Source organism: Oncorhynchus mykiss, chromosome 8, assembly GCF_057628025.1.
Source record: "Oncorhynchus mykiss isolate SJ-2025 chromosome 8, ASM5762802v1, whole genome shotgun sequence".
NCBI classification, from domain to species: Eukaryota; Metazoa; Chordata; class Actinopteri; order Salmoniformes; family Salmonidae; genus Oncorhynchus; species Oncorhynchus mykiss.
Window position 1 is genome coordinate 719,188 of NC_143029.1, and position 26,322 is coordinate 745,509.

Sequence of the window (26,322 nt, forward strand, 5' to 3'; positions counted from 1 at the left end):
CATTTCACTGTAAGGTCTGCCTGCACCTGTTGTTTTCAGTGCGTGTGTAAAATACAATTTAATTTGATGGGGCACCCGAGTGGTGCAGTGGTCTAAGGCACTGCATCTCAGTGCTAGAGGCGTCGCTACAGACTCTGGTTCGATTCCAGGCTGTATCACAACTGGCCGTGATTCAGAGTCCCATGGAGCGGCGCAAAATTGGCCCAGCGTCGTCCAGGTTAGGACTTGTCCAGGTTAGGGCCGTCATGGTAAATGAGAATATGTTCTTAACTGACTTGCCTAGTTGTTGTTATAATAATAATAATAATAATATAAAAGAAATACAAAACATGCCCCTTACCCTGTCCCTGTCCCCGTCCCCCCACCCTGTCCCCTGTCCCTGCCCCACCACCCGGTCCCCTTACCCTGGCCCTCCCACCCTGTCCCCCCACCCTGTCCCTGTCTGTCCCCTGTCCCCCCACCCTGTCCCTTTCCCTAGTTTTAATATGTGAGAGAAGTGCCATACCTGGTGGAGAGAGGCTGTACAGCACACGTGTGGCATAGTGCGTGTCATACGTTACATCGTGATACGTCACAATGTACAGCGTCAGAGGGGTCAGTTTTTTTTCAACTTTACTCCGATACTATCTGTCCCCCCACCCTGTCCCCCCACCCTGCCCCCCTCACCCTGTCCCCCCACCCTGTCCCTGTCCCCTGTCCCCCCACCCTGTCCCTTTCCCTAGTTATAATCTGTGAGAGAAGTGCCATACCTGGTGGAGAGAGGCTGTACAGCACACGTGTGGCATAGTGCGTGTTATACGTTACATCGTGATACGTCACAATGTACAGCGTCAGAGGGGTCCGTTTTTTTTCAACTTTACTCCGATACTATCTGTCCCTGTCCCCCTTACCCTGTCCCCTTACCCTGTCCCCCTCACCCTGTCCCCCCCACCCTGTACCCTGTCCCCCCACCCTGTCCCCTTACCCTGTCCCCCTCACCCTGTCCCCCCACCCTGTCCCCCTCACCCTGTCCCCCCACCCTGTCCCCTGTCCCCCCACCCTGTCCCACCCACCCTGTCCCTGTCTCCTCTGTCCCCCCCCACCCTGTCCCTGTCTCCTCTGTCCCCCCCACCCATTTTTTTTCAACTTTACTCCGATACTATCTCACTATTACCATGTCAATCAACGCTTGAATAGAAACGTAGTTCACACCCCTGATTTTGATGTCAACACAGTCGCTACAGTCCCATTAGGGCTCCCGAGTGGTGCAGCGGTCTAAGGCACTGCATCTCAGTGCTCTCAGTCGCTACAGACACCCTGTTCGAATCCAGGCTGTATCACAACCGGCCGTGATTGGGCAGCGCATAATTTTCCCAGCGTCCGGGTTTGGCCGGTGTAGGCCTTCATTGTAAATAAGAATATGTTCTTAACTGACTTGCCTAGTTAAGTAAAAAAAAAAGTAAAAGTTTTCATTGCAGCATCGTTTGAATGCCGCAGTTGCACAAATTTGTACAGAATGGGGTTAGTCTCCATTTACATGTAACCAGTTCAAAAAACCCAACCGACGGATCACAATGCTCCCACATAGGGAAATAGAGCCCTGGTGGCTTTAAAAAACCCAACCGACGGATCACAATGCTCCCACATAGGGAAATAGAGCCCTGGTGGCTTTAAAAAACCAGGCCGACGGATCACAATGCTCCCACATAGGGGAACTAGAGCCCTGGTGTCTTTAAAAAACCCAATCGACGGATCACAATGCTCCCACATAGGGAAAAAGAGCCCGGGTGTCTTTAAAAAACCCAACCGACGGATCACAATGCTCCCACATAGGGAAATAGAGCCCTGGTGGCTTTAAAAACCCAACCGACGGATCACAATGCTCCCACATAGGGAAATAGAGCCCTGGTGTCTTTAAAAAACCCAACCGACGGATCACAATGCTCCCACATAGGGAAATAGAGCCCTGGTGGCTTTAAAAAACCAGGCCGATGGATCACAATGCTCCCACATAGGGAAATAGAGCCCTGGTGGCTTTAAAAAATCCAACCGACGGATCACAATGCTCCCACATAGGGAAATAGAGCCCTGGTGGCTTTAAAAAACCTGGCCGATGGATCACAATGCTCCCACATAGGGAAATAGAGCCCTGGTGACTTTAAAAACCCAACCGACGGATCACAATGCTCCCACATAGGGAAATAGAGCCCTGGTGGCTTTAAAAAACCTGACCGACGGATCACAATGCTCCCACATAGGGAAATAGAGCCCTGGTGGCTTTAAAAAACCTGACCGACGGATCACAATGCTCCCACATAGGGAAATAGAGCCTTGGTGTCTTTAAAAAACCCAACCGATGGATCACAATGCTCCCACATAGGGAAATAGAGCCCTGGTGGCTTTAAAAACCCAACCGACGGATCACAATGCTCCCACATAGGGAAATAGAGCCCTGGTGGCTTTAAAAAACCTGGCCGACGGATCACAATGCTCCCACATAGGGAAATAGAGCCCTGGTGTCTTTAAAAAACCTGACCGACGGATCACAATGCTCCCACATAGGGAAATAAGAGCCCTGGTGGCTTCAGGATTTTGTTAGCTGTGGGAAATGTGGGGACCCGGTGTCTATGGGTGCGTTCGTAAATTCACTATGCCACAGAGCGCTCAGTGTACTCTGGGCGTTCGTAAATTCACTATGCCACAGAGTGCTCAGTGTACTCTGGGCGTTTGTAAATTCACTATGCCACAGAGTGCTCAGTGTACTCTGGGCGTTCGTAAATTCACTATGCCACAGAGTGCTCAGTGTACTCTGGGCGTTCGTAAATTCACTATGCCACAGAGCGCTCAGTGTACTCTGGGCGTTCGTAAATTCACTATGCTACAGACGCTCAGAGTGTACTCTGGGCGTTCGTAAATTCACTATGCCACAGAGCGCTCAGTGTACTCTGGGCGTTCGTAAATTCACTATGCCACAGAGTGCTCAGTGTACACTGGGCGTTCGTAAATTCACTATGCCACAGAGTGCTCAGTGTACTCTGGGCGTTCGTAAATTCACTATGCCACAGAGCGCTCAGTGTACTCTGGGCGTTCGTAAATTCACTATGCCACAGAGTGCTCAGTGTACACTGGGCGTTTGTAAATTCAAAGCGTTGTCAGTTTGTAAATTTAGAGCGTTTTGCTCTCTTAGCATTCAGAGCGCACACTGGACGCTCTGGCTGAGGAGCAGGGTTGATCCGAGCGTTCTGACCTCACAACGGCAGTCAAGCACCCAATCTAACTGGCTAAATTTAGCTCGCTTACTAGCTACTTCCAGACATAAATGAGAGAACTGCTCACTGACCATTTTACTCACCCTAGCAGAGCTGGTTAGGCTGTTTTCATGTTATCCAGGGCGTTGGTGACTGTAACTGTGATCCCGGCAACAATTTAATAACGCTTTTATGCCGACGTTTACTGACAACGGCCATATTCAACAAATGTTGAGCGTTCGTAAATTAATCCGTTATTTTGCGCTCTGGCACACTCAGACTAGACTGCTGTGAAATCTGAGAAAATAGCCAGAGTGAATTTACGAACGCACCCCAAGTAGGCTAGGCTCCACGTGTTTTTGTGTGTGGAAAACATTTCATCACAGCTAAGACATTTACCTTGTTTAGTAGAGGCCATTTGTAACTCCACTCACCACTTGTAGCTGTTATCATCCATCTGTTTGTAATGTTGGTCTAAAACAAGCAGACAACAAGACAATTGCATTTGAAAGGGTAATGTTTTTTGCTGTAAACCGATTGGATAACCTAGGTTGTTTTCCCACAGGTAGTGGTGGGGAGTCGACTCCAAAAAAATAGATTCCCGTCGACTCCCATTTCTGGATGTCAAGCTTCATTTCCGCTATGAATCAACTCCTAAGATTCAGTATTTTTGCAACGGAGGAACTATTTGCCTTAGGGTGGGTTGCACCAACATGGATGAACTCTTAAACCTTGATTCAACCCAGTTTATCTATTAATCTTGTTGCACCAAATTGTAAATTTAGTTTTAAATTAATCCTAGTTAAATTAAATCCATTCTAAGTTTAGTTTTCCCTTTTAAACCTAGATTAATTTTAAGTCTGTTGCTCAATGAATAAAAAATACATTTAGATTGGAGATTAATTCTAAACTGCCACTTGAGGTGGTTTAACTGATCAAATGGCAGCATATCTACTGTGGAGAAACCAAAACGACAGAGTTCGTCAGAGAACAATTAGAGACAGGTTGAACCCCGTTGAGTTTTATGATAATGATGAGTTTTCAAGGAGATACTGCTTTTCCAAGGACTCTGTAATGCAACTGGACCAACCATGAAGTTTGGGAGGGATAAGATCGCAGCTGTACCCCCACTACGTCAGCTCCTGGAGGCCCTACAGTTCTATGTAACTGGATGGACCCAGATGGTGGATGGGGACCTTTCTGGACTCCACAAGTCAACTGTCTACAGGATTGTAGTCAGTGTCCAGTGCGCTTTCCGATCTGAAGAATCAGTACATCAAGTTCAGTCCTGCAGAGGAAACAACAGCTGGATTTTACAGGAGAGCTAGATTCCCAGGTGTACTAGGGGAAATAGACTGTTCACACATTCACAACAGGCATATCTTATGACTCCCCTTTTAAACCCCCAGACACCTGAAGAGAGAGAATACAACACCTCTCATATCCTGGCAGGAGGTCTCATAGAGAGTTTTTGGAGTGTGGAAAAAAAGATTCCCGTGCCTAAAGGAGGGGTTCTGCACGAAGATGGACACTACCCTGACAGTCGTTATTGCAGTGGCAGTTCTGTATAACTTTGGCAAGAGACAAGGAGACGATCTACCTGAGGAGGCTGAGGAGGACCTACCTGAGGAGGCTGAGGAGGACCTACCTGAGGAGGCTGAGGAGGACCTACCTGAGGAGGCTGAGGAGGACCTACCTGAGGAGGCTGAGGAGGACCTACCTGAGGAGGCTGAGGAGGACCTACCTGAGGAGGCTGAGGAGGACCTACCTGAGGAGGCTGAGGAGGACCTGTCTGAGGAGGCTGAGGAGGACCTGTCTGAGGAGGACCTACCTGAGGAGGACCTACCTGAGGAGGCTGAGGAGGACCTGGCTGAGGAGGACCTACCTGAGGAGGCTGAGGAGGACCTACCTGAGGAGGCTGAGGAGGACCTACCTGAGGAGGACTCAGGAGGACCTACCTGAGGAGGCTGAGGAGGACCTACCTGAGGAGGCTGAGGAGAACCTACCTCAGGAGGCTGAGGAGAACCTACCTCAGGAGGCTGAGGAGAACCTACCTCAGGAGACCGTGGAGGAACATGCTGCCGATGCCATTGGGAATGCTGTGAGGAGAACCTTGATTGAGAACCATTTTGCAGCCTAAGGTGTGTATAATGTAGCATTGGTAACATGTAAAAAGCAATATAAGATTTTGATCGACACATACAATTCCTAATTAGGCTATCTGTATAGGTATTATTAAGACTTTGTTATTCTCAATACCATACAGGGTGGCACTGGAAGCACCAGAACACAAGAGTGGAGGACACTGCTTGGGAAAGCATTATTGTTACTGTCATTTAATGATGCCAATGTGCTTTCATTAATTGAAAACCCTTAATCTATTTTATGAGAATTTGTAAGATTCTTGTTTGCATAAAATAGACGCAGACCAGTCTTTCAAAAATAGGTAACAGAATTTATTCTCGGAGCGCGCTGCCACTTAACCACGAACAACAGTTTATATACAGATCATGACGTCATTTCATTGCTTTAACAGAATCCCCTCCTCTCGACCGGGACAAAGTGAGGTGAAAATTTCATTCTAACTTACTAACACACTCCCAGGTAACTTTTGACCCCTCAACATTATCGATCACCACTGAGCTGACAGTTCTAATTAACAGAAAAGACAGTGAGTGCATTCCTAGGTTATCTAAAAAACCCAGAACTAAGTTTCTGTAGGGTCAACCATAGGGTAACGACCTTATCTGTTTTCACAGTCCCCAACCCATTCGTTTCTTCCTAGTTGGAATGGTGTTCATTAACTTTAATTACTCCTTGTCCGTGTCTCACAATCCCTTCTTATGAACTCATATTGTTAATCAGATATAATAAAACAGAGTATAAGTTTACTTAGTTACAGTTCCATTTAAAATGATTTGTTCAGTCATTTAATCATACCAACAATTGTTTTAATAAATAATTGCTTAAATACATAAAAAGATCAGCATTCATTACACAGTGGGCATTTGTTTCCCTGAAGGAGTTTCTGTTTGTGAATTCACAGTAGCTCTTTTTGTAAATTCAGGACCTCAATCTGCAGTAGATTTTTCTCTCGCCCCAGCTCCAAAACATCAATATGAGCTTGGTTCATGTCAGTTCTGGGGCGTTTGCTTGGCCTGTCTGGTGTTTTTGTTGCTGGTGCAAGATCTAGGCACTGCTGCTTCTCCACAGCACAGGGTGTCCGTTCAACTCAAGGAAAGAAAATAAATGAAAGAAAATTAACTATTTTTATTTGGCTATTTACGTGCCCATTTTGTACAACAATTGAATTGGGGCTTATGATATGAGCAACCTTGGTATTAATGATGATGTTATGTAACACGCTGTAACGGGCCTGATAACGGTAACATGCTGTAATGGGCCTGATAACGGTAACATGCTGTAATGGGCCTGATAACAGTAACATGCTGTAACGGGCCTGATAACGGTAACATGCTGTAACGGGCCTGATAACGGTAACATGCTGTAACGGGCCTGATAACGGTAACATGCTGTAACGGGCCTGATAACGGTAACACGCTGTAACGGGCCTGATAACGGTAACACGCTGTAACGGGCCTGATAACGGTAACATGCTGCAACGGGCCTGATAACGGTAACATGCTGTAACGGGCCTGATAACGGTAACATGCTTTAACGGGCCTGATAACGGTAACACGCTGTAACGGGCCTGATAACGGTAACACGCTGTAACGGGCCTGATAACGGTAACACGCTGTGACGGGCCTGATAACGGTAACACGCTGTGACGGGCCTGATAACGCTAACACGCTGTGACGGGCCTGATAACGGTAACACGCTGTAACGGGCCTGATAACGCTAACACGCTGTGACGGGCCTGATAACGGTAACACGCTGTAACGGGCCTGATAACGGTAACACGCTGTGACGGGCCTGATAACGGTAACACGCTGTAACGGGCCTGATAACGGTATAGTTAAAGTGACTATGCATATATGATAAACAGAGAGTAGTAGCAGTGTAAAAGAGGGGTTGGGGGGGAACACAATGCAAATAGTCCGGGTACCCATTTGGTTACCTGTTCAGGAGTCTAATGGCTTGGGGGTAAAAACTGTTGAGAAGCCTTTTTCTCCTAGACTTGGCACTCCGGTACCGCTTGCCATGCAGTAGTAGAGAGAACAGTCTATCACTGGGGTGGCTGGGTCCTTAGACAATTTTTAGGGCCTTCCTCTGACACCGCCTGGTGTAGAGGTCCTGGATGGCAGACAGCTTAGCCCCAGTGATGTACTGGGCCGTACGCACTACCCTCTGTAGTGCCTTGCGGTCGGAGGCCGAGCAGTTGCCGTACCAGGCAGTGATGCAACCAGGATGCTCTCGATTTTGCAGCTGTAGAACCTTTTGAGGATCTGAGGACCCATGCCAAATCTTTTTAGTTTCCTGAGGGGGGAATAGGCTTTGTCGTGCCCTCTTCACGACTGTCTTGGTGTGTTTGGACCATTCTAGTTTGTTGGTGATGTGGACACCAAGGAACTTGAAGCTCTCAACCTGCTCCACTACAGCCCCGTCGATGAGAATGGGGGCGTGCTCGGTGCTCCTTTTCCTGTAGTCCATAATCATCTCCTTAGTCTTGGTTACGTTGAGGGATAGGTTGTTATTCTGGCACCACCCGGCCAGGTCTCTGACCTCCTCCCTATAGGCTGTCTCGTTGTTGGTGATCAAACCACTGTTGTGTCGTCTGCAAACTTAATGATGGTGTTGGTGTCGTGCCTGGCCATGTAGTCGTGGGTGAACAGGGAGTACAGGAGGGGACTGAGCATGCACCCCTGAGGGGCTCCAGTGTTGAGGATCAGTGTGGCAGATGTGTTGCTACCTATCCTTACCACCTGGGGGCGGCAGGAAGTCCAGGATCCAGTTGCAGAGGGAGGTGTTTAGTCCCAGGATCCTTTGCTTAGTGATGACTTTTGAGGGTATTATGGTGTTGAACGCTGAGCTGTAGTCAATGAACAGCATTCTCACGTAGGCGTTCCTTTTGTCCAGGTGGGAAAGGGCAGTGTGGAGTGGATTAGAGATTTGATCATCTGAGGATCTGTTTGGGCGGTATTCAAATTGGAGTTGGTCTAGGGTTTCTGGGAAAATGGTGTTGATGTGAGCCATTACCAGCCTTTCAAAGCACTTCATGGCTACGGACGTGAGTGCTACGGGTCTGTAGTCATTTAGGCAGGTTACCTTTGTGTTCTTTGGCACAGGGACTATGATGGTCTGCTTGAAACATGTTGGTATTACAGACTCAATCAGGGACATGTTGAAAATGTCAGTGAAGACACCTGCCAGTTGGTCAGCACATGCCCGGAGCACACGTCCTGGTAATCCGTCTGGCCCCGCAGCCTTGTGAATGTTGACCTGTTTAAAGGTCTTACTCACGTCGGCACGGAGAGCGTGATCACACAGTGGTACGGAACTCCGGTAGGGCAACACCGGAAGAATAGCACCTACTTGGTAGTGTGTACCGGACCCCGAGGTGTTCGACCAGTCGGTGAAAGACAACATCATCCTCGACAGAGGACAGTTGATTTGTCAAGGGCAATGAATTCCATTCTTGTCGTTAATGGATTTCACCATTGAGTTGTCTTGCTGAAATGTTCTTACTCTTTCAAATGACTGATGGACTTGTTGACTCCTCGATCCACACAGCAGACGTTGTGGGTTAGGAATGCTGTGTTGCATGTTTAGCGCTATATTTTTCGTGGCTTCATTACGCCATCTACCTACGTTTATATAGGTATGCATGTCAGCTTTGACATCGATTTTGCACATTGGCGTTTATTAACCAAGACATCGTGCCAATGCCGATGTTGGCATTTTCGCTAATATCGGACAATTCTGATATGCTTACCGATATATATCGATATAGCATCCCTAGCTTTGATGCCTTAATGATTGAGTATTGCTCTGTTCAAGTAGACTGTGATTTTGCTGTGGTCTGATAGGGGTGTCAGTGAACGCTCTAAGAGACTCTCGGTTGAGGTCAGTGATAAAGTAGTCTACAGTACTACTGCCAAGAGATGAGCTATAGCTGTACCTACTAGAGGTCGACCGATTATGATTTTTCAACACCGATACCGATTATTGGAGGACCAAAAAAGCCGATACCGATTAATCAGCCGACTCTCCACCTCTGTCTCTTTCCCCCTCTCACTCTCCACCTCTGTCTCTCTCCCCCTCTCACTCTCCACCTCTGTCTCTCTCCCCCTCTCACTCTCCACCTCTGTCTCTCTCCCCCTCACTCTCCACCTCTGTCTCTCTTCCCCTCTCACTCTCCACCTCTGTCTCTCTCCCCCTCTCACTCTCCACCTCTGTCACTCTCCCCCTCTCACTCTCCACCTCTGTCACTCTCCCCCTCTCACTCTCCACCTCTGTCTCTCTCCCCCTCTCACTCTCCACCTCTGTCTCTCTCCCCCTCTCACTCTCCACCTCTGTCTCTCTCCCCCTCTCACTCTCCACCTCTGTCTCTCTCCCCCTCTCACTCTCCACCTCTGTCTCTCTCCCCCTCTCACTCTCCACCTCTGTCTCTCTCCCCCTCTCACTCTCCACCTCTGTCTCTCTCCCCCTCTCACTCTCCACCTCTGTCACTCTCCCCCTCTCACTCTCCACCTCTGTCACTCTCCCCCTCTCACTCTCCACCTCTGTCTCTCTCCCCCTCTCACTCTCCACCTCTGTCTCTCTCCCCCTCTCACTCTCCCATCTCTCACTCTCCCATCTCTCTCTCTCCCATCTCTCTCTCCCTCTCTTCTCTCCCTCTCTCTTTCTGTCCCACTCTCTGTCTCTCTCTCCACCCCTCTCTCTGTCTCTCTCTCTCGCTCTCTCGTGTCTCTAAGAGCCTTTGTGTGTGTATGTGTGTGTGTGTGCGCGCCCTTAGGTGTTTAATTTGATTATGTTTAACCTGGTTTTCAAACATGAACACTGTTTTTGTAAACATGAGATTTAACGTAAAAGGATTGTGTTTTAACCATTCATGACTAATAATGTAATATAATCTTAAACTCTGTTTGTGCCTGCCTGCGTGCCTGCCTGCGTGCCTGCCTGCCTGCGTGCCTGCCTGCCTGCGTGCCTGCCTGCCTGCGTGCCTGCCTGCCTGCGTGCCTGCCTGCCTGCGTGCCTGCCTGCGTGCCTGCCTGCCTGCGTGCCTGCCTGCGTGCCTGCCTGCCTGCGTGCCTGCCTGCGTGCCTGCCTGCCTGCGTGCCTGCCTGCGTGCCTGCCTGCGTGCCTGCCTGCCTGCGTGCCTGCCTGCGTGCCTGCCTGCCTGCGTGCCTGCGTGCCTGCCTGCCTGCGTGCCTGCCTGCCTGCGTGCCTGCCTGCCTGCCTGCGTGCCTGCCTGCCTGCCTGCGTGCCTGCCTGCCTGCGTGCCTGCCTGCGTGCCTGCCTGCCTGCGTGCGTGCCTGCCTGCCTGCGTGCGTGCCTGCCTGCCTGCGTGCCTGCCTGCCTGCGTGTCTGCCTGCCTGCGTGCCTGCCTGCCTGCGTGCCTGCCTGCCTGCGTGTCTGCCTGCCTGCGTGCCTGCCTGCCTGCCTGCCTGCCTGCGTGCCTGCCTGCCTGCGTGCCTGCCTGCCTGCGTGTCTGCCTGCCTGCGTGCCTGCCTGCGTGCCTGCCTGCCTGCGTGCCTGCCTGCCTGCGTGCCTGCCTGCCTGCGTGCCTGCCTGCCTGCGTGCCTGCCTGCGTGCCTGCCTGCCTGCGTGCCTGCCTGCGTGCCTGCCTGCCTGCGTGCCTGCCTGCCTGCCTGCGTGCCTGCCTGCGTGCCTGCCTGCCTGCCTGCCTGCCTGCCTGCCTGCCTGCCTGCGTGCCTGCCTGCGTGCCTGCCTGCGTGCCTGCCTGCCTGCGTGCCTGCCTGCCTGCGTGCCTGCCTGCGTGCCTGCCTGCGTGCCTGCCTGCGTGCCTGCCTGCCTGCGTGCCTGCCTGCCTGCCTGCCTGCCTGCCTGCGTGCCTGCCTGCCTGCGTGCCTGCCTGCGTGCCTGCCTGCGTGCCTGCCTGCCTGCGTGCCTGCCTGCCTGCGTGCCTGCCTGCCTGCGTGCCTGCCTGCCTGCGTGCCTGCCTGCCTGCCTGCCTGCCTGCCTGCCTGCCTGCGTGCCTGCCTGCCTGCGTGCCTGCCTGCCTGCGTGCCTGCCTGCCTGCGTGCCTGCCTGCCTGCCTGCCTGCCTGCCTGCCTGCCTGCCTGCGTGCCTGCGTGCCTGCCTGCCTGCGTGCCTGCCTGCCTGCCTGCCTGCCTGCCTGCGTGCCTGCCTGCCTGCCTGCGTGCGTGCCTGCGTGCCTGCCTGCCTGCCTGCCTGCCTGCCTGCCTGCCTGCGTGCGTGCCTGCCTGCCTGCCTGCCTGCCTGCCTGCCTGCCTGCCTGCCTGCGTGCCTGCCTGCCTGCCTGCCTGCCTGCCTGCCTGCCTGCCTGCGTGCCTGCGTGCCTGCCTGCCTGCGTGCCTGCCTGCCTGCCTGCCTGCCTGCCTGCGTGCCTGCCTGCCTGCCTGCGTGCGTGCCTGCGTGCCTGCCTGCCTGCCTGCCTGCCTGCCTGCCTGCCTGCGTGCGTGCCTGCCTGCCTGCCTGCCTGCCTGCCTGCCTGCCTGCCTGCCTGCCTGCGTGCCTGCGTGCCTGCGTGCCTGCCTGCCTGCGTGCCTGCCTGCCTGCCTGCCTGCCTGCCTGCGTGCCTGCCTGCCTGCCTGCCTGCCTGCCTGCCTGCCTGCCTGCCTGCCTGCCTGCCTGCGTGCCTGCCTGCCTGCCTGCCTGTGTGTTGCAGGTTGATGGCGGTGAATGTATTCTCCATCTCTTCGGCTCTGGAGAACCTGAGTCGTCATGAGATGCTGTCCTGGGTCAACGACTCTCTACGGCTCACCTACACCAAGATAGAACAACTGTGTTCAGGTAACACGCACACATTTCAATCATTTAGATTAATGTCATAATGAATGATATGCTAACTTGTAAATGTTGTGTGTGTAGGTGCAGTGTATTGTCAGTTCATGGACATGTTGTTCCCTGGCTGTGTCCTGCTGAAGAAGGTGAAGTTCGCAGCCCGGCTGGAACATGAGTTCATCAACAACTTCAAGGTCCTACAGGCCTCCTTCAAGAGAATGGGCGTAGACAAGGTACACACACACACACACACCCCCTTACCTACAAGCCCTCCTTCAAGAGGACGAGCGTAGACAAGGCATCATCATCATCATCAATGAAAGGCCCAGTGGCGTCCAAATTCTGTTTTCCTTTGTCTTTTTTTGTCGCATCTTGTACAACAGCTGTTGAAACTAACACTGGAAAAGTTTGAAACAAATAAATGTGATCATTGTTATTTCCTGATGGTATTTTCATCCTAAAACTATCTACACAGGACCTTCTGATCAGCAGGTTTTACATGGGTGGAGTTTTGGCTCGCCTGGTGACATCATCAGGCGGTATAAGTTAATAGGTCAATAACAAATAATTCCACACCTCTCTGGGCGAGTTCATTTAGCAGTCTGCACATTTTAGACCATTCCATTGATACTGAAGTGAAACCCACCTGGTACACCGGGCCATGCAAATGGACCAATAACAGCTTGTTTTCAGGTTACATATCCCTCCAATTACACCTCTGACTCAGACCACTCCCACACAGTCCTCGCTAAATTCATGACTCAAATTCTCAATTTTTTTTGTAGCTTTTTGACAATATTAATGGAAAACTATTAGTCCTACTGTTAACACTGTACTCGCTCAGTCTGAGGTTCTAGGCTTGTCTAAGTGTTCTGTAACCGGACTCTATGTGTGTACGGGAGAAGCAAGCCTATATGTCCAGGTGTTGACTGCATGTACCCAAGAGACACCTTACCTTGGTCCAGGGCCAGCTCTGTCTCTCTTGACCTCTCGGTCGGCCACATCCTGACTGATGGCAGCCCATTCTTGCACAATCAATGCTTGGAGTTTGTCAAAATTTGTGGGTTTTTGTTTGTCCACCCACCTCTTGAGGATTGACCACAAGTTCTCAATTGGATTAAGGTCTGGGGAGTTTCCTGGCCATGGACCCAAAATATCAATGTTTTGTTCCCCGAGCCACTTAGTTATCACTTTTGCCTAATGGCAAGGTGCTCCATCATGCTGGAAAAGGCATTGTTCGTCACCAAACTGTTCCTGGATGGTTGGGAGAAGTTGCACTCGGAGGATGTGTTGGTGCCATTCTTTATTCATGGTTGTGTTCTTAGGCAAAATTCTGAGTGAGCCCACTCCCTTGGTTGAGAAGCAACCCCACACATGAATGGTCTCAGGATGATTTACTGTTGGCATGACACAGGACTGATGGTAGCGCTCACCTTGTCTTCTCCGGACAAGCTTTTTTCCGAATGCCCCAAACAATCGAAAAGGGGATTCATCAGAGACAATGACTTTACCCCAGTCCTCAGCAGTCCAATCCCTGTACCTTCTGCAGAATATCAGTCTGTCCCTGATGTTTTGCCTGGAGAGAAGTGGCTACTTTGTTGCCCTTCTTGACACCAGGCCATCCTCCAAAAGTCTTTGCCTCATTGTGCGTGCAGATGCACTCACACCTGCCTACTGCCATTCCTGAGCAAGCTCTGTACTGGTGGTGCCCCGATCCCACAGCTGAATCAACTTTAGGAGATGGTACACATCGGTTACACCAGCCTAATCTCGGGAGTTGATCGGCTTGAAGTCATAAACAGCTCAATGCTTGAAGCATTGCAAAGAGCTGCTGGCAAAACGCACAGAAGTGCTGTTTGAATGAATGCTTACGAGCCTGCTGCTGCCTACCATCGCTCAGTCACACTGCTCTATCAAATATCAAATCATAGACTTAATTATAACATAATAACACACAGAAATACGAGCCTTTGGTCATTAATATGGTCGAATCCGGAAACTATCATTTCGGGAAAAAAACGTTTATTCTTTCAGTGAAATACGGAACTGTTCCGTATTTTATCTAATTGGTGGCATCCCGAAGTCTAAATATTGCTGTTACATTGTACAACCTTCAATGTTATGTCATAATTACGTACAAATCTGGAAAATTAGTTTGTAACGAGCCAGGCGGCCCAAACTGTTGCATGTACCCTGACTATGTGTGCAATGAACGCAAGAGAAATGACACAATTTCACCTGGTTAATATTGCCTGCTAAACTGGATTTCTTTTAGCTAAATATGCAGGTTTAAAAATATATACTTCTGTGTATTGATTTTAAGAAAGGCATTGATGTTTATGGTTCGGTACAGTCGTCCAACGATTGTGCTTTTTTTGCAAATGCGCTTTTGTTAAATCATCCCGTTTGGCGAAGTTGGCTGTCTTTGTTAGGAAGAAATAGTCTATACACAGTTCGCAACGAGCCAGGCGGCCCAAACTGCTGCATATACCCTGACTCTGTTGCAAGAGAAGTGACACAATTTTACCTAGTTAAAAGAAATGAATGTGAAATAAATAATACAAATGAACAGCAAACATTCCAAAAGAATAAAGACATTTTAAAGTACAAAAGAGAACATAAATAAACATAAATATGAGTTGTGTTTACAATGGTGTTTGTTCTTCACAGGTTGCCCTTTTCTTATGGCAACAGGTCACAAATCTTGCTGCTATGACGGCACCCTGTGGGATTTCACCCAGTAGATATGGGACTTTATCAAAATTGGGTTTGTTTTCTAATTCTTTGTATCTGTGTAATCTGAGGGAAATATGTGTCTCTAATATGGTCATACATTTGGCAGGATGTTAGGAGGTGCAGCTCAGTTTACACCTCATTTTGTGGTTAGTGTATCTCTCTGTTTGTCCCCATCTTTCTCTCTGTGTGTCCACCTCTGTTACTGTGTCGTCCCCCCTCTGTCTCTCTGTGTCGTCCCCCCTCTGTGTCTCTGTGTCGTCCCCCCTATGGCTCTCTCTCGCTCTTTCTCAACCATCCCAGTAGGGAGGCTGGTGAAGGGTTAATAAAGTATCTCTCTGTCTCAGATCATCCCAGTAGAGAGGCTGGTGAAGGGGAGGTTTCAGGATAACTTTGAGTTCATCCAATGGTTTAAGAAGTTTTTTGATGCCAACTACGATGGGAAGGAGTATGACCCTGTGGCCACACGCCAGGGGCAGGAGGGCGCCCCCTCACCCAACCCAGGTACAAACACACCCTCTTATCATATCACCTCCTCCAACGCCTCTGACCAGGTCAACTCATTATCCACAAACCCAAACGACTCTCCTCTTCCTCCATTCTGTGTGTGTGGGCCAGTTTCTCAAAATGCGCATGTCTCAGACCATCCCAGTAGAGGCTGGTGAAGGGTGAATAAAGTATTTCTTTGTCTCAGACCATCCCAATAGAGGCTGGTGAAGGGTGAATAAAGTATCTCTCAACCCATCCCAAACTTGCACGTCATAGAATACTATATTGTAGCTGGTCCCATCAGATAACCTGGCATACGTTAGCCCCAGAGGAGGCATCTGAGGGGAGGATGGCTCATAATAATGTCTGGAATGGAGTCAGTGGAATGGAAAACCACGTGCTTGATGTGTTTGATACCATCTGTTTGTTTGTGTTGGCTGCGTCTCAATCCAACATTAGTGATATCTGTTTGTTTGCGTTGGCTGCGTCTCAATCCAAAATTAGAGATATCTGTTTGTTTGCGTTGGCTGCGTCTCAATCCAACAGTGATATCTGTTTGTTTGCGTTGGCTGCGTCTCAGTCCAACATTAGTGATATCTGTTTGTTTGCGTTGGCTGCGTCTCAATCCAACATTAGTGATATCTGTTTGTTTGCGTTGGCTGCGTCTCAATCCAACACATCCGCCTATGTCGGATGTCGAGTGTTGGACTAGGAACCGGAAGGTTGCAAGTTCAAATCCCCGAGCTGACAAGGTCTGTCGTTCTGCCCCTGAACAGGCAGTTAACCCACTGTTCCTTGAAAATAAGAATTTGTTCTTAACTGACTTGCCTAGTTAAATAAAATAAAGGTAAAACAAATGTCACACCTCCCCATCTGCGGTGAATGGTAACAAGGCTAGAGCACTGTTTGTCTGGCCATAAGACATCCCGAAAATAAGTCTTCTCACAAAATCTTGTGTAGCGTCCAAACAGTTTGTCATACAAACTATAATGAAAGTCACACAATGGTTTTCTTAATTTTGCTCTACGACCCTCACAAGCGTCTTGGGACTCGTCTGAAGTCGGTACAGCCGATCTGCTAACTTCTGTCTGTAGCACCTAAACCATTTGGGCTACACACTAACATGATGCCTCTGTGGAAAGGTGAGACTCACGAACACATACACCACCGCTCAAAAGTTTGGGGTCACTTAGAAATGTCCTTGTTTTTTATAGAAAAGCACATTTTTTTTGTCCATTAAAATAACATCAAATTTATCAGAAATACAGTGTAGACATGGTTAATGTTGTAAATGACTATTGTAGCTGGAAACAGCAGATTTTTTTATGGAATATGAAAACTGTTGTCCTGATTAAAGAAGCAATAAAACTGGCCTTCTTTAGACTAGTTGAGTATCTGGAGCATCAGCATTTGTGGGTTCGATTACAGGCTCAAAATGGCCAGAAACAAAGAACTTTCTTCTGAAACTCGTCAGTCTATTCTTGTACCGAGAAATTACCAAGAAACTGAAGATCTGATATAACGCTGTGTACTACTCCCTTCACAGAACAGCGCAAACGGGCCCTAACCAGAATTGAAAGAAGTGGGAGGCCCCGGTACACATCTGAGCAAGAGAACAAGTACGTTAGAGTGTCTAGTTTGAGAAACAGACGCCTCACAAGTCCTCAACTGGCTGGCAGCTTCATTAAATAGTCCCTGCAAAACACCAGTCTCAACGTCAACAGTGAAGAGGTGACTCCGGGATGCTGGCCTTCTAGGCAAAGTTGCAAAGAAAAAGCCATATCTCTGACTGGCCAATAAAAAGAAAATATTAAGATGGGCAAAATAACACAGACACTGGATAGAGGAACTCTGAATTTAGTTAAACTACCACCAAGCTATTGCGAAATGTAATTAAATAAATATAGCTACAAGCAGCAATGCCGGGGTTCAAGCTGTTCACTTTGCCACCATCAGGACAAATTGGACACACCACCCTAGAATGAGCTACCCTTACCACGCTTGCCAAATATCAGAACTCAAAATTAAACAGATAATGCAATATGCATATTGTGAACTATTTTTAACGATGTTGACTACTTTAAACCACTTCTTCTCCAGAACCGCTAGACCGACCGGCACCAAATTTTGTATATAGCATCTATGGATGTATATTTTCGAAGAATTTTGCTCAAACAACATGGCCGCAATAAGCGGCATGAATTATTCTTCCTTTCCAACAGCACCACCCTGCGGTCAAATGGAACCATACTTTACAGATTAGCCAGACTCATATCCCTGAGCATATGTGCTAAATCTCATCACTGAGTCAAACAGAACAAGAGATGTAAAAATGTGCCCGTTATAGTGCCACCGTGTGGTCGATCTGAATGTGCAGATGTTGACTTTTGACAGTGTTTGGAACCAAGTTTTGTTAACAATACAAATATCCATGACTGATTTATATGCATTTACTGTATATGCCAGACCACGCCCAGGTGAATCCTTATTGGTGAATATGTTGTTTTAGATTCTGGAAAATATTGCATTGGGAGAACTTTGTCCATAGATCAAATCAAATGTTATTAGTCACATGCACCGAATACAGTGAAATGTTATTTACAAGCACTGAACCAACAATACCCCCAAATAATAAGAATAATAAATAAAAGTAACAAACAATTAAAGAGCAGCAGTAAAATTACAATAGCGAGGCTATATACAGGCAGTACCGGTACAGAGTCAATGTGTGTAGGCACCGGTTAGTTGAGGTAATATGTACAAGTAGGTAGAGTTATTAAAGTGACTATGCATAGATAATAAACAGAGAGTAGCAGCAGTGTAAAGAGGGGGGTGGGGCAATGCAAATAGTCTGGGTGGCCATTTGATTAGTTGTTCAGGAGTCTTATGGCTTGGGGGTAGAAGCTATTTAGAAGCCTCTTAGACCTAGACTTGGCTCTTCAGTACCACTTGTCGTTGGGTAGCAGAGAGAACAGTCTATGACTAGGGTGGCTGGAGTCCATGACAATTTTTAGGGCCTTCCTCTGACACCGCCTGGTATTGAAGTCCTGGATGGCAGGAAGCTTGGCACCTGTAATGTACCCTGTAATAACTTGCGGTCGGAGGCCAAGGAGTTGCCATACCAGGCGGTGATGCAACCAGTCAGGATGCTCTCGATGGTGCAGCTGTATAACCTTTTGAGGATCTGAGGACCCATGCCAAATCTTGTCAGTCTCCTGAGGGGGAATAGGTTTTGTCGTGCCCTTATCACAACTGTCTTGGTGTGCTTCGACCATTGTTAGTTTTTTGGTGATGTGGACGCCAAAGAACTTGAAGCTCTTAACCTGCTCTACTACAGCCCCGTCAATGAGGATGGGGGCGTCCTCAGTCCTCCTTTTCCTGTAGTCCACAATCATCTCTTTTGTCTTGATCACGTTGAGGGAAAGGTTGTTGTCCTTGCACCTTGCAGATCTCTGACCTCCTCCCTATAGGCATTGTCGGTGATCAGGCCTCCCACTATTGTGGCATCAGCAAAAGTAATGATGGTGTTGGAGTAGTGCCTGGCCGTGTAGTCATGAGTGAACAGGGAGTACAGGAGGGGACTGAGCACGCACCCCTGAGGGGCCCCTGTGTTGAGGATCAGTGTGGCGGATGTGTTGTTACCTACCCTTACCACCTGGGGGCGGCCCATCAGGAAGTCCAGGATCCAGTTGCAGAGGGAGGTGTTTAGTCCCAGGGTCCTTAGCTTAGTGATGAGCTCTGAGTGCACTATGGTGTTGAACACTGAGCTATAGTCAATGAATAGAGATTGCATCATCTGTGGATCTGTTGGTGCGTTATGCAAATTGGAGTGGGTCTAGGGTTTCTGGGATAAATGGTGTTGATTTGAGCCATGACCAGCCTTTCAAAGCATTTCATTTAGCATTTCATTTCATTTCAGCTACGTGTCGGTAGTCATTTAGGCAGGTTACCTTAGTGTTCTTGGGCCCAGGGACTATGGTGGTCTGCTTGAAACATGTTGGTATTACACACTCGGACAGGGAGAAGTTGAAAATGTCAGTGAAGACACTTGCCAGTTAGTCAGCGCATGCTCGGAATACACGTCCTGGTAATCCGTCTGGCCCTGCGGCCTTGTGAATGTTGACCTGTTGAAAGGTCTTACTCACATCGGCTCCAGTTAGCATGATCACACAGTCGTCCGGAACATCTGATGCATGTTTCAGTGTTACTTGCCTTGAAGCGAGCATAGAAGTGATTTATCTCGTCTGGTAGGCTTGTGTCACTGGACAGCTCTTGGCTGTGCTTCCCTTTGTAGTCTTTAATAGTTTGCAAGCCCTGCCACATAAGACGAGCATCAGAGCCAGTGTAGTATGATTCAATCTTAGCCCTGTATTGACGTTTTGCCTGTTTGATGGTTCATCGGAGGGCATAGCGCGATTTCTTATAAGCTTCCGGGTTATAGTCCCACTCCTTTAAAGCGGCAGCTCTACCCTTTAGCTCAGTGCGAATGTTGCCTGTAATCCATGGCTTCTGGTTGGGGTATGTACGTACAGTCATACCCTAACCATGTGAGAGGCGCAGACTAGGTCTTGACTTTTAAGTCTTTATTGAAGACTCATCTCTTCTGTAGGTCTTATGATTGAGTGTGGTCTGATCCAGGGGTGTGAAGGTGAATGGAAAGGCGCTTCGCTGCTTGAACCCCTAACCAGTTGAACTCCTCAACACTGAAAGGAATTCACAAACATTAAAAAAATAAAAATCTCTTGATCAACGAGGAAGTTTTTAAATTAGTTTTCATTAATTCATTACAATGAAGTAGTATTTGCAGTTGTCACTATGACAACACCCTGAAAACGCTGAATGGTCTGTTACCACCTTATTAACAGGTCTACAGTGAAGTAGGATGTGTTGATTGACAGGTGTACTGTAGGTCTACAGTGCAGTAGGATGTGTTGATTGACAGGTGTTACTGCACTGCTTTCCATCTACACTCTATTTCCGACAGTATGTGGACACCTGCTGGTCCAACAGCTCATTCAAAAATCATAGGCAAAAAATATGAGGTTAATATGGAGTTGATCCCCCCTTTGCTGCTATAACAGCCTCCACTCTTCTGGGAAGGCTTTCCACTAGATGTTGGGACATTGCTGCGGGGACTTGCTTCCATTCAGCCACAAGAGCATTGTTGAGGTCGGCACTGATGCTGGGCGATTAGGCCTGGCTCACAGTCGGCGTTCCAATTCATCCCAACGGTGTTTGATGGGTTTGAGGTCAGGTCTCTGTGCAGGACGGTCAAGTTCTTCCACACCGATCTCGACAAACCATTTCTGTATGGACCTCGTTTTGTACACGGAGGCATTTTCATGCTTAAACAGGAAAGGGCCTTCCCCAAACTGTTGCTACAATGTTGGAAGCACAGAATCATCTAGAATGTCATTGTATGCTGTAGCGTTAAGATTTTACTGGAACTAAGGGGACTAGCACGAACCATGAAAAACTGTCCCAGACCATTATTCCTCCTCCACCAGACTTTACAGTTGGCACTATGCATGTGGGCAGGTAGCGTTCTCTTGGCATCCGCCAAACTCATATCCTTCCATCGGACTGCCAGATGGTGAAGCGTGATTCATCACTCCAGAGAACATGTTTCCACTGCTCCAGAGTCCAATGACGGTGAGCTTTACACCACTCCAGTCGACGCTTGGCATTGCGCATGGTGCAATGACTGCTCGGCCATGGAAACCCATTTCATGAAGCTCCCGACAGTTCTTGTGCTGATGTTGCTTCCAGAGGCAGTTTAGCACTCGGCTGTCCCGTTCTGTGAGCTTGTGTGGCCTACCAATTCGCGGCTGAGCCGTTGTTGCTCCTAGATGTTACCACTTCACAGTAACAATACTTACAGATGACCGGGGCAGCTCTAGCAGGACAGAATGTGATGAACTCACTTGTTGGAAAGTTGGCATCCTATGACGGTGCCACGGAGCTCTTCAGTAAAGCCATTCTACTGTCATTGTTTGTCTATGGAGATTGCATGGCGGCTGTGGGCTCGATTTTATACACCTGTCAGCAATGGGTGTGGCTGAAATAGCCGAATCCACAAATTTGAAGGGGTTTCTACATCATTTTGTATATATAGTGTATGTCAACATTTGTAATTGGCTGATGCAGAACTTGTTCCAGGAAATAATCACTGTCATCTGTTATGATTAGCATAGGGCTAACGTGTGGCAGGTTCTCTGATGGGACCAGTTGCAATGTAGCATTCTATCACGCCCAAGTATATCAACGATTTTAATTGGCTGATGTGTATTTTGAGACAGAGAAATTGATTACATTTTTCAAAATCTTGTATTGTTCACAAGTATGGCCCCTGTATGTTTCGACTACTTTCCCTCCCTCCCTCCCTCCCTCCCTCCCTCCCTCCCTCCCTCCCTCCCTCCCTCCCTCCCTCCCTCCCTCCCTCCCATACCATCCCATCCCATCCCATCCCATCCCATCAGTCTGTGGTTCTGTTTTCATTCTGAGTGTTGTAATTATTATTATTATAAATGTTTGTTCTGGAACCTGTTGTTGTTGTTTTGCTGTGTTTTTTTGTGTTGGTTATTCTGCTGTTGCTCTAAGTCAGGTATTCCCAAACACGCAATCCTGTAACATTATTTTTTTTTATGTTTCTTAACATTTTCAAACAGTACATTTATATTTTCGGAAAGGGCTATACATTTGGAGGTCTTTTTCTTGCCTGAGTAACCTCGTTTTACTGACAAAAATAAAATTAAACCATCTAGTGTTCAGCGAAATAACAACACAATGTCAAATACAGGCAGCTGAGTCAAATAATTAACATCCAATCACATTAATGGTTACTGTCTCACAGGAATTCCACAAACGGTCCGCATGTAGCCAAACGTAGCTGCTGCTCATTCCGTTTGCTCGAAAATTGATAAATCGTTTAAAAAAAGTAAGGCCATATTGTAGTACTATTATTGTAGTACCATATTGCTAGTACTGCTACTACCAGCAGTACTACAGTACTACACCTGCACCTGTCGACCACACAAGTTTTTCTGCTTCCACGAGCACATCCAAATCCAGCATCAGTAATTCTACATTTGTTGTTAGGCCAGCTAGCATGGACACTGACAGATGTGAATCTGATGCAGCCGAAGAGCTACTGCCCCCTTACCCAGGAAAGCACCAAGCTACTGCCCCCTTACCCAGGAAAGCACCAAGCTACTGCCCCCTTACCCAGGAAAGCACCAAGCTACTGCCCCCTTACCCAGGAAAGCACCAAGCTACTGCCCCCTTACCCAGGAAAGCACCAAGCTACTGCCCCCTTACCCAGGAAAGCACCAAGCTACTGCCCCTTACCCAGGAAAGCACCAAGCTACTGCCTGCCCCCTTACCCGGGAAAGCACCAAGCTACTACCCCTTACCCAGGAAAGCACCAAACAACAGACAGGGACGTTGGACCATCGAAGAGGTGCAAATATGATGAGAACTACATTGATTTGGGGTTGAATTATATTGGGACTAGTGCCTTTCCTCAGCCACAGTGTGTTATATGTACAAAAGTACTATCTCACAACTTGATGAAACCTTCACTCCCGCGCAGACATTTAGAAACAAAACATGACAATTTGAAAAATAAGCCACTGGAGTTTTTTGAGCGAGAATAAAGAAGACTTTTGAGTAGTAAGACATGTATAAAAGCAACAGATACCATTAATAAGAAGGGAATAGAAGCTTATATGGTGAGCTACCGAATGGCTAGGACAGGCAAGCCCATACTAATGTGGAGGACTTAATTCTTCCTGCTGCCGCAGAAATGGCTGCTTCGCATACAAGCCAGTGAATTCTATTCTAATTCTAAGACTCACGTCTTCTGGAAACCAGGAGAGGATATTTTTTTAAGTACTGGACAGCTTTGTGACATCAAATGGACTTTGGTGGTCAAGATGTGTTGGTATCTGTACTGATGGTGCAAAAGCCATAACAGGGATACATAGTGGAGTGGTAACGCACGTGCAAGCAGTTGCTCCCGATGTCACTTGGGTACACTGCAGCATCCACCGAGAGGCTCTTGCTGCCAAGGGAATGCCTGACAGCTTGAAATACGTTTTGGACACCACTGTGAAAATGCTTAACTTTTGTTAAAGCAAGGCCCCTGAACTCTCGTGTATTTTCTGCACTATGCAATGATATGAGCAGCGACCATGTAACGCTTTTACAACATACAGGAGTGCGCTGGTTATCTAGGGGTAAAGTATTGACACATTTTTTAAACTTGTGAAAGTTTTCTTTACTGACCATAATTTTCACGTGTCTGACAGCTTGCATGATGACAAGTTTCCCACACGACTGGCCTGGGTGATAGTCTTCTCACCTGAATGATCTGAATCTAGGATTACAGGGACTCTCCACAACTATATTCAATGTGCGGGACAAAATTGAGGCTATGATTAAGAAGTTGGGAGCGCTTGTCTGCATTAACAAGGACAACACACAGGTCTTTCCACCATTTATATTATTTTTTTGTGTGCAAATGAACTCAATCTTACGGACAATGTCAAATGTGATATAGCGAAGCACCTGAGTGAGTTGAGTGCGCAATTACACAGGTACTTTCCTGAAATGGACGACACAAACAACTGGATTTGTTATCCTTTCATTTCCCTGCCTCCAGTCCACTTACCGATATCTGAACAAGAGAGCCTCATCGAAGTTGCAACAAGCGCTTCTGTGAAAATGTAATTTAATCAGAAGCCACTGCCTGATTTCTGGATTGGGCTGCGCTCAGAGTATCCTGTCTTGGCAAATCGTGCTGTTTAGACACTGATGCCCTTTGCAACCACGTACCTATGTGAGAGTGGATTCTCAGCCCTCACTAGCATGAAAACTAAATACAGGCACGGATGTGTGTGGAAAATTATTTAAGACTGAGACTCTCTCCAATACAACCCAACATTGCAGAGTTATGTGCATCCTTTCAAGCACAACCTTCTTATTAACCTGTGGTGAGTTATTCACAATTTTCAATGAACAAATAAGGTTTTATATGTAAGATGGTTAAATATTATTATATTATTATTTGTGCCCTGGTCCTATAAGAGATCTTTGTCACTTCCCACGAGCTGGATTGTGACAACTCACACTCATTCTTATGTTTAATAAATGTATCGTATAGTGTGTGTGTGGCGCTGACCCTGGTGCTAGAGGGGGTACAGTTGGAGGTTGAATGTTTGAAGGGGTACAGTTGGAGGTTGAATGTTTGAAGGGGTACAGCTGACCCTGGTGTGAGAGGGGGTACAGTTGGAGGTTGAATGTTTGAAGGGGTATAGGACTACAAAACTTTTGGGAACCACTGCTCTAAGGGATTCTATTTCTGTGTCAGAAACTCACAGAAAGCTCACGTTAAATTCTCCAGCTAATTTTGAACTTTTTCTGTTAAAAAACAATATCCAAAGTATAGTATAATTTACACACACTAAAAGGTAAAAACATTGTTTTGAGTAAAGTATGATATACAGCCAACAGCAATCAGATTGTGTTCCAACTGTCCCAGAACCAACTCACCTCATAGCCAATAAATACCCCAGTCTCCTCTAACCTAATGAGTTAACAGTGTGACCCCAGTCTCCCCTAACCTAATGAGTTAACAGCCCCAGTCTCCCCTAACCTAATGAGTTAACAGCTCCAGTCTCCCCTAACCTAATGAGTTAACAGCTCCAGTCTCCCCTAACCTAATGAGTTAAGTGTGACCCCAGTCTCCTCTAACCTAATGAGTTAACAGCTCCACTCTCCTCTAACCTAATGAGTTAACAGCCCCAGTCTCCCCTAACCTAATCAGTTAACAGCTCCAGTCTCCCCTAACCTAATCAGTTAATTGCTCCAGTCTCCCCTAACCTAATGAGTTAACAGCTCCAGTCTCCCCTAACCTAATGAGTTAACAGCTCCAGTCTCCCCTAACCTAATGAGTTAAGTGTGACCCCAGTCTCCTCTAACCTAATGAGTTAACAGCTCCACTCTCCTCTAACCTAATGAGTTAACAGCTCCAGTCTCCCCTAACCTAATGAGTTAACAGCCCCAATCTCCTCTAACCTAATGAGTTAAGTGTGACCCCAGTCTCCCCTAACCTAATGAGTTAACAGCTCCAGTCTCCCCTAACCTAATGAGTTAACAGCCCCAGTCTCCTCTAACCTAATGAGTTAACAGCCCCAGTCTCCTCTAACCTAATGAGTTAACAGCCCCAGTCTCCCCTAACCTAATGAGTTAACAGCCCCAGTCTCCCCTAACCTAATGAGTTAATAACAGTGTAACAGACGTCCCCCAATTGTAACAGACGTCCCCCAATTGTAATTAGGGTCAATGAATCTGGTTTCCTGCTCAATGTTCTGGCAGTAATGTTGCTAGCTGTTGATTGGGTGCTGCTGAGAGGCTTGGTTCTGATTGGCTGTGTTTCCAGGCCCCCAGAGGACATCTCCCACAGTGACCAAGACAGCCCCCTCCAGGCAGATAAACTCTGCCTCCATCCGCAGGGCGATGCCCACTAGAGCAACCAGACCATCAGACGCTGAGATCCTAGAACTGAACCAGCAGGTACACACACACTCACACTCACACACACTCTCACACTCACACACACACTCACACTCACACACTCTCTCACCCACACCACACTCTCTCTCTCTCACACACACACACTCTCACTCACACACTCTCACTCACACACTCTCACACACTCACTCACACACACACACTCACACACTCTCTCTCACACACTCACACACACACACACTCACTCACACCACACTCTCTCTCTCACACACCACACTCTCTCTCTCACACACACACACACACACTCTCACTCACACACACACACACCCTCTCACTCATACACACTCACTCAGCTTCCTCTTTTATTATATATTTATTTTATTTCACCTTTATTTCACCAGGTAGGCCAGTTGAGAACAAGTTCTCATTTACAATTGCGACCTGGCCA

The 26,322-nt window shown here is 47.8% G+C and overlaps 1 protein-coding gene across 5 annotated transcripts in view; it reads left to right on the forward strand.

Annotated features, from left to right (window-relative positions):
* The window catches only part of LOC110529242 (microtubule-associated protein RP/EB family member 3), a 38,506-nt gene that overhangs the window by 1,438 nt on the left and 10,746 nt on the right, over window positions 1–26,322 (forward strand). For 2 of the 5 annotated variants that reach the window (XM_090242413.1, XM_090242412.1), the window contains exons 2-6: window positions 3,793–5,368; window positions 12,004–12,128; window positions 12,207–12,352; window positions 15,200–15,356; window positions 25,783–25,916. In XM_090242413.1, the coding sequence (XP_090098539.1) occupies window positions 12,008–12,128; window positions 12,207–12,352; window positions 15,200–15,356; window positions 25,783–25,916 (558 nt within the window). In that variant the 5' untranslated portion in view covers window positions 3,793–5,368; window positions 12,004–12,007. Of the gene's footprint in view, window positions 1–3,792; window positions 5,369–5,493; window positions 6,478–12,003; window positions 12,129–12,206; window positions 12,353–15,199; window positions 15,357–25,782; window positions 25,917–26,322 lie in introns of those variants that run through there. The other 3 variants (XM_036984543.2, XM_090242411.1, XR_016497560.1) reach the window with 2 other exon arrangements.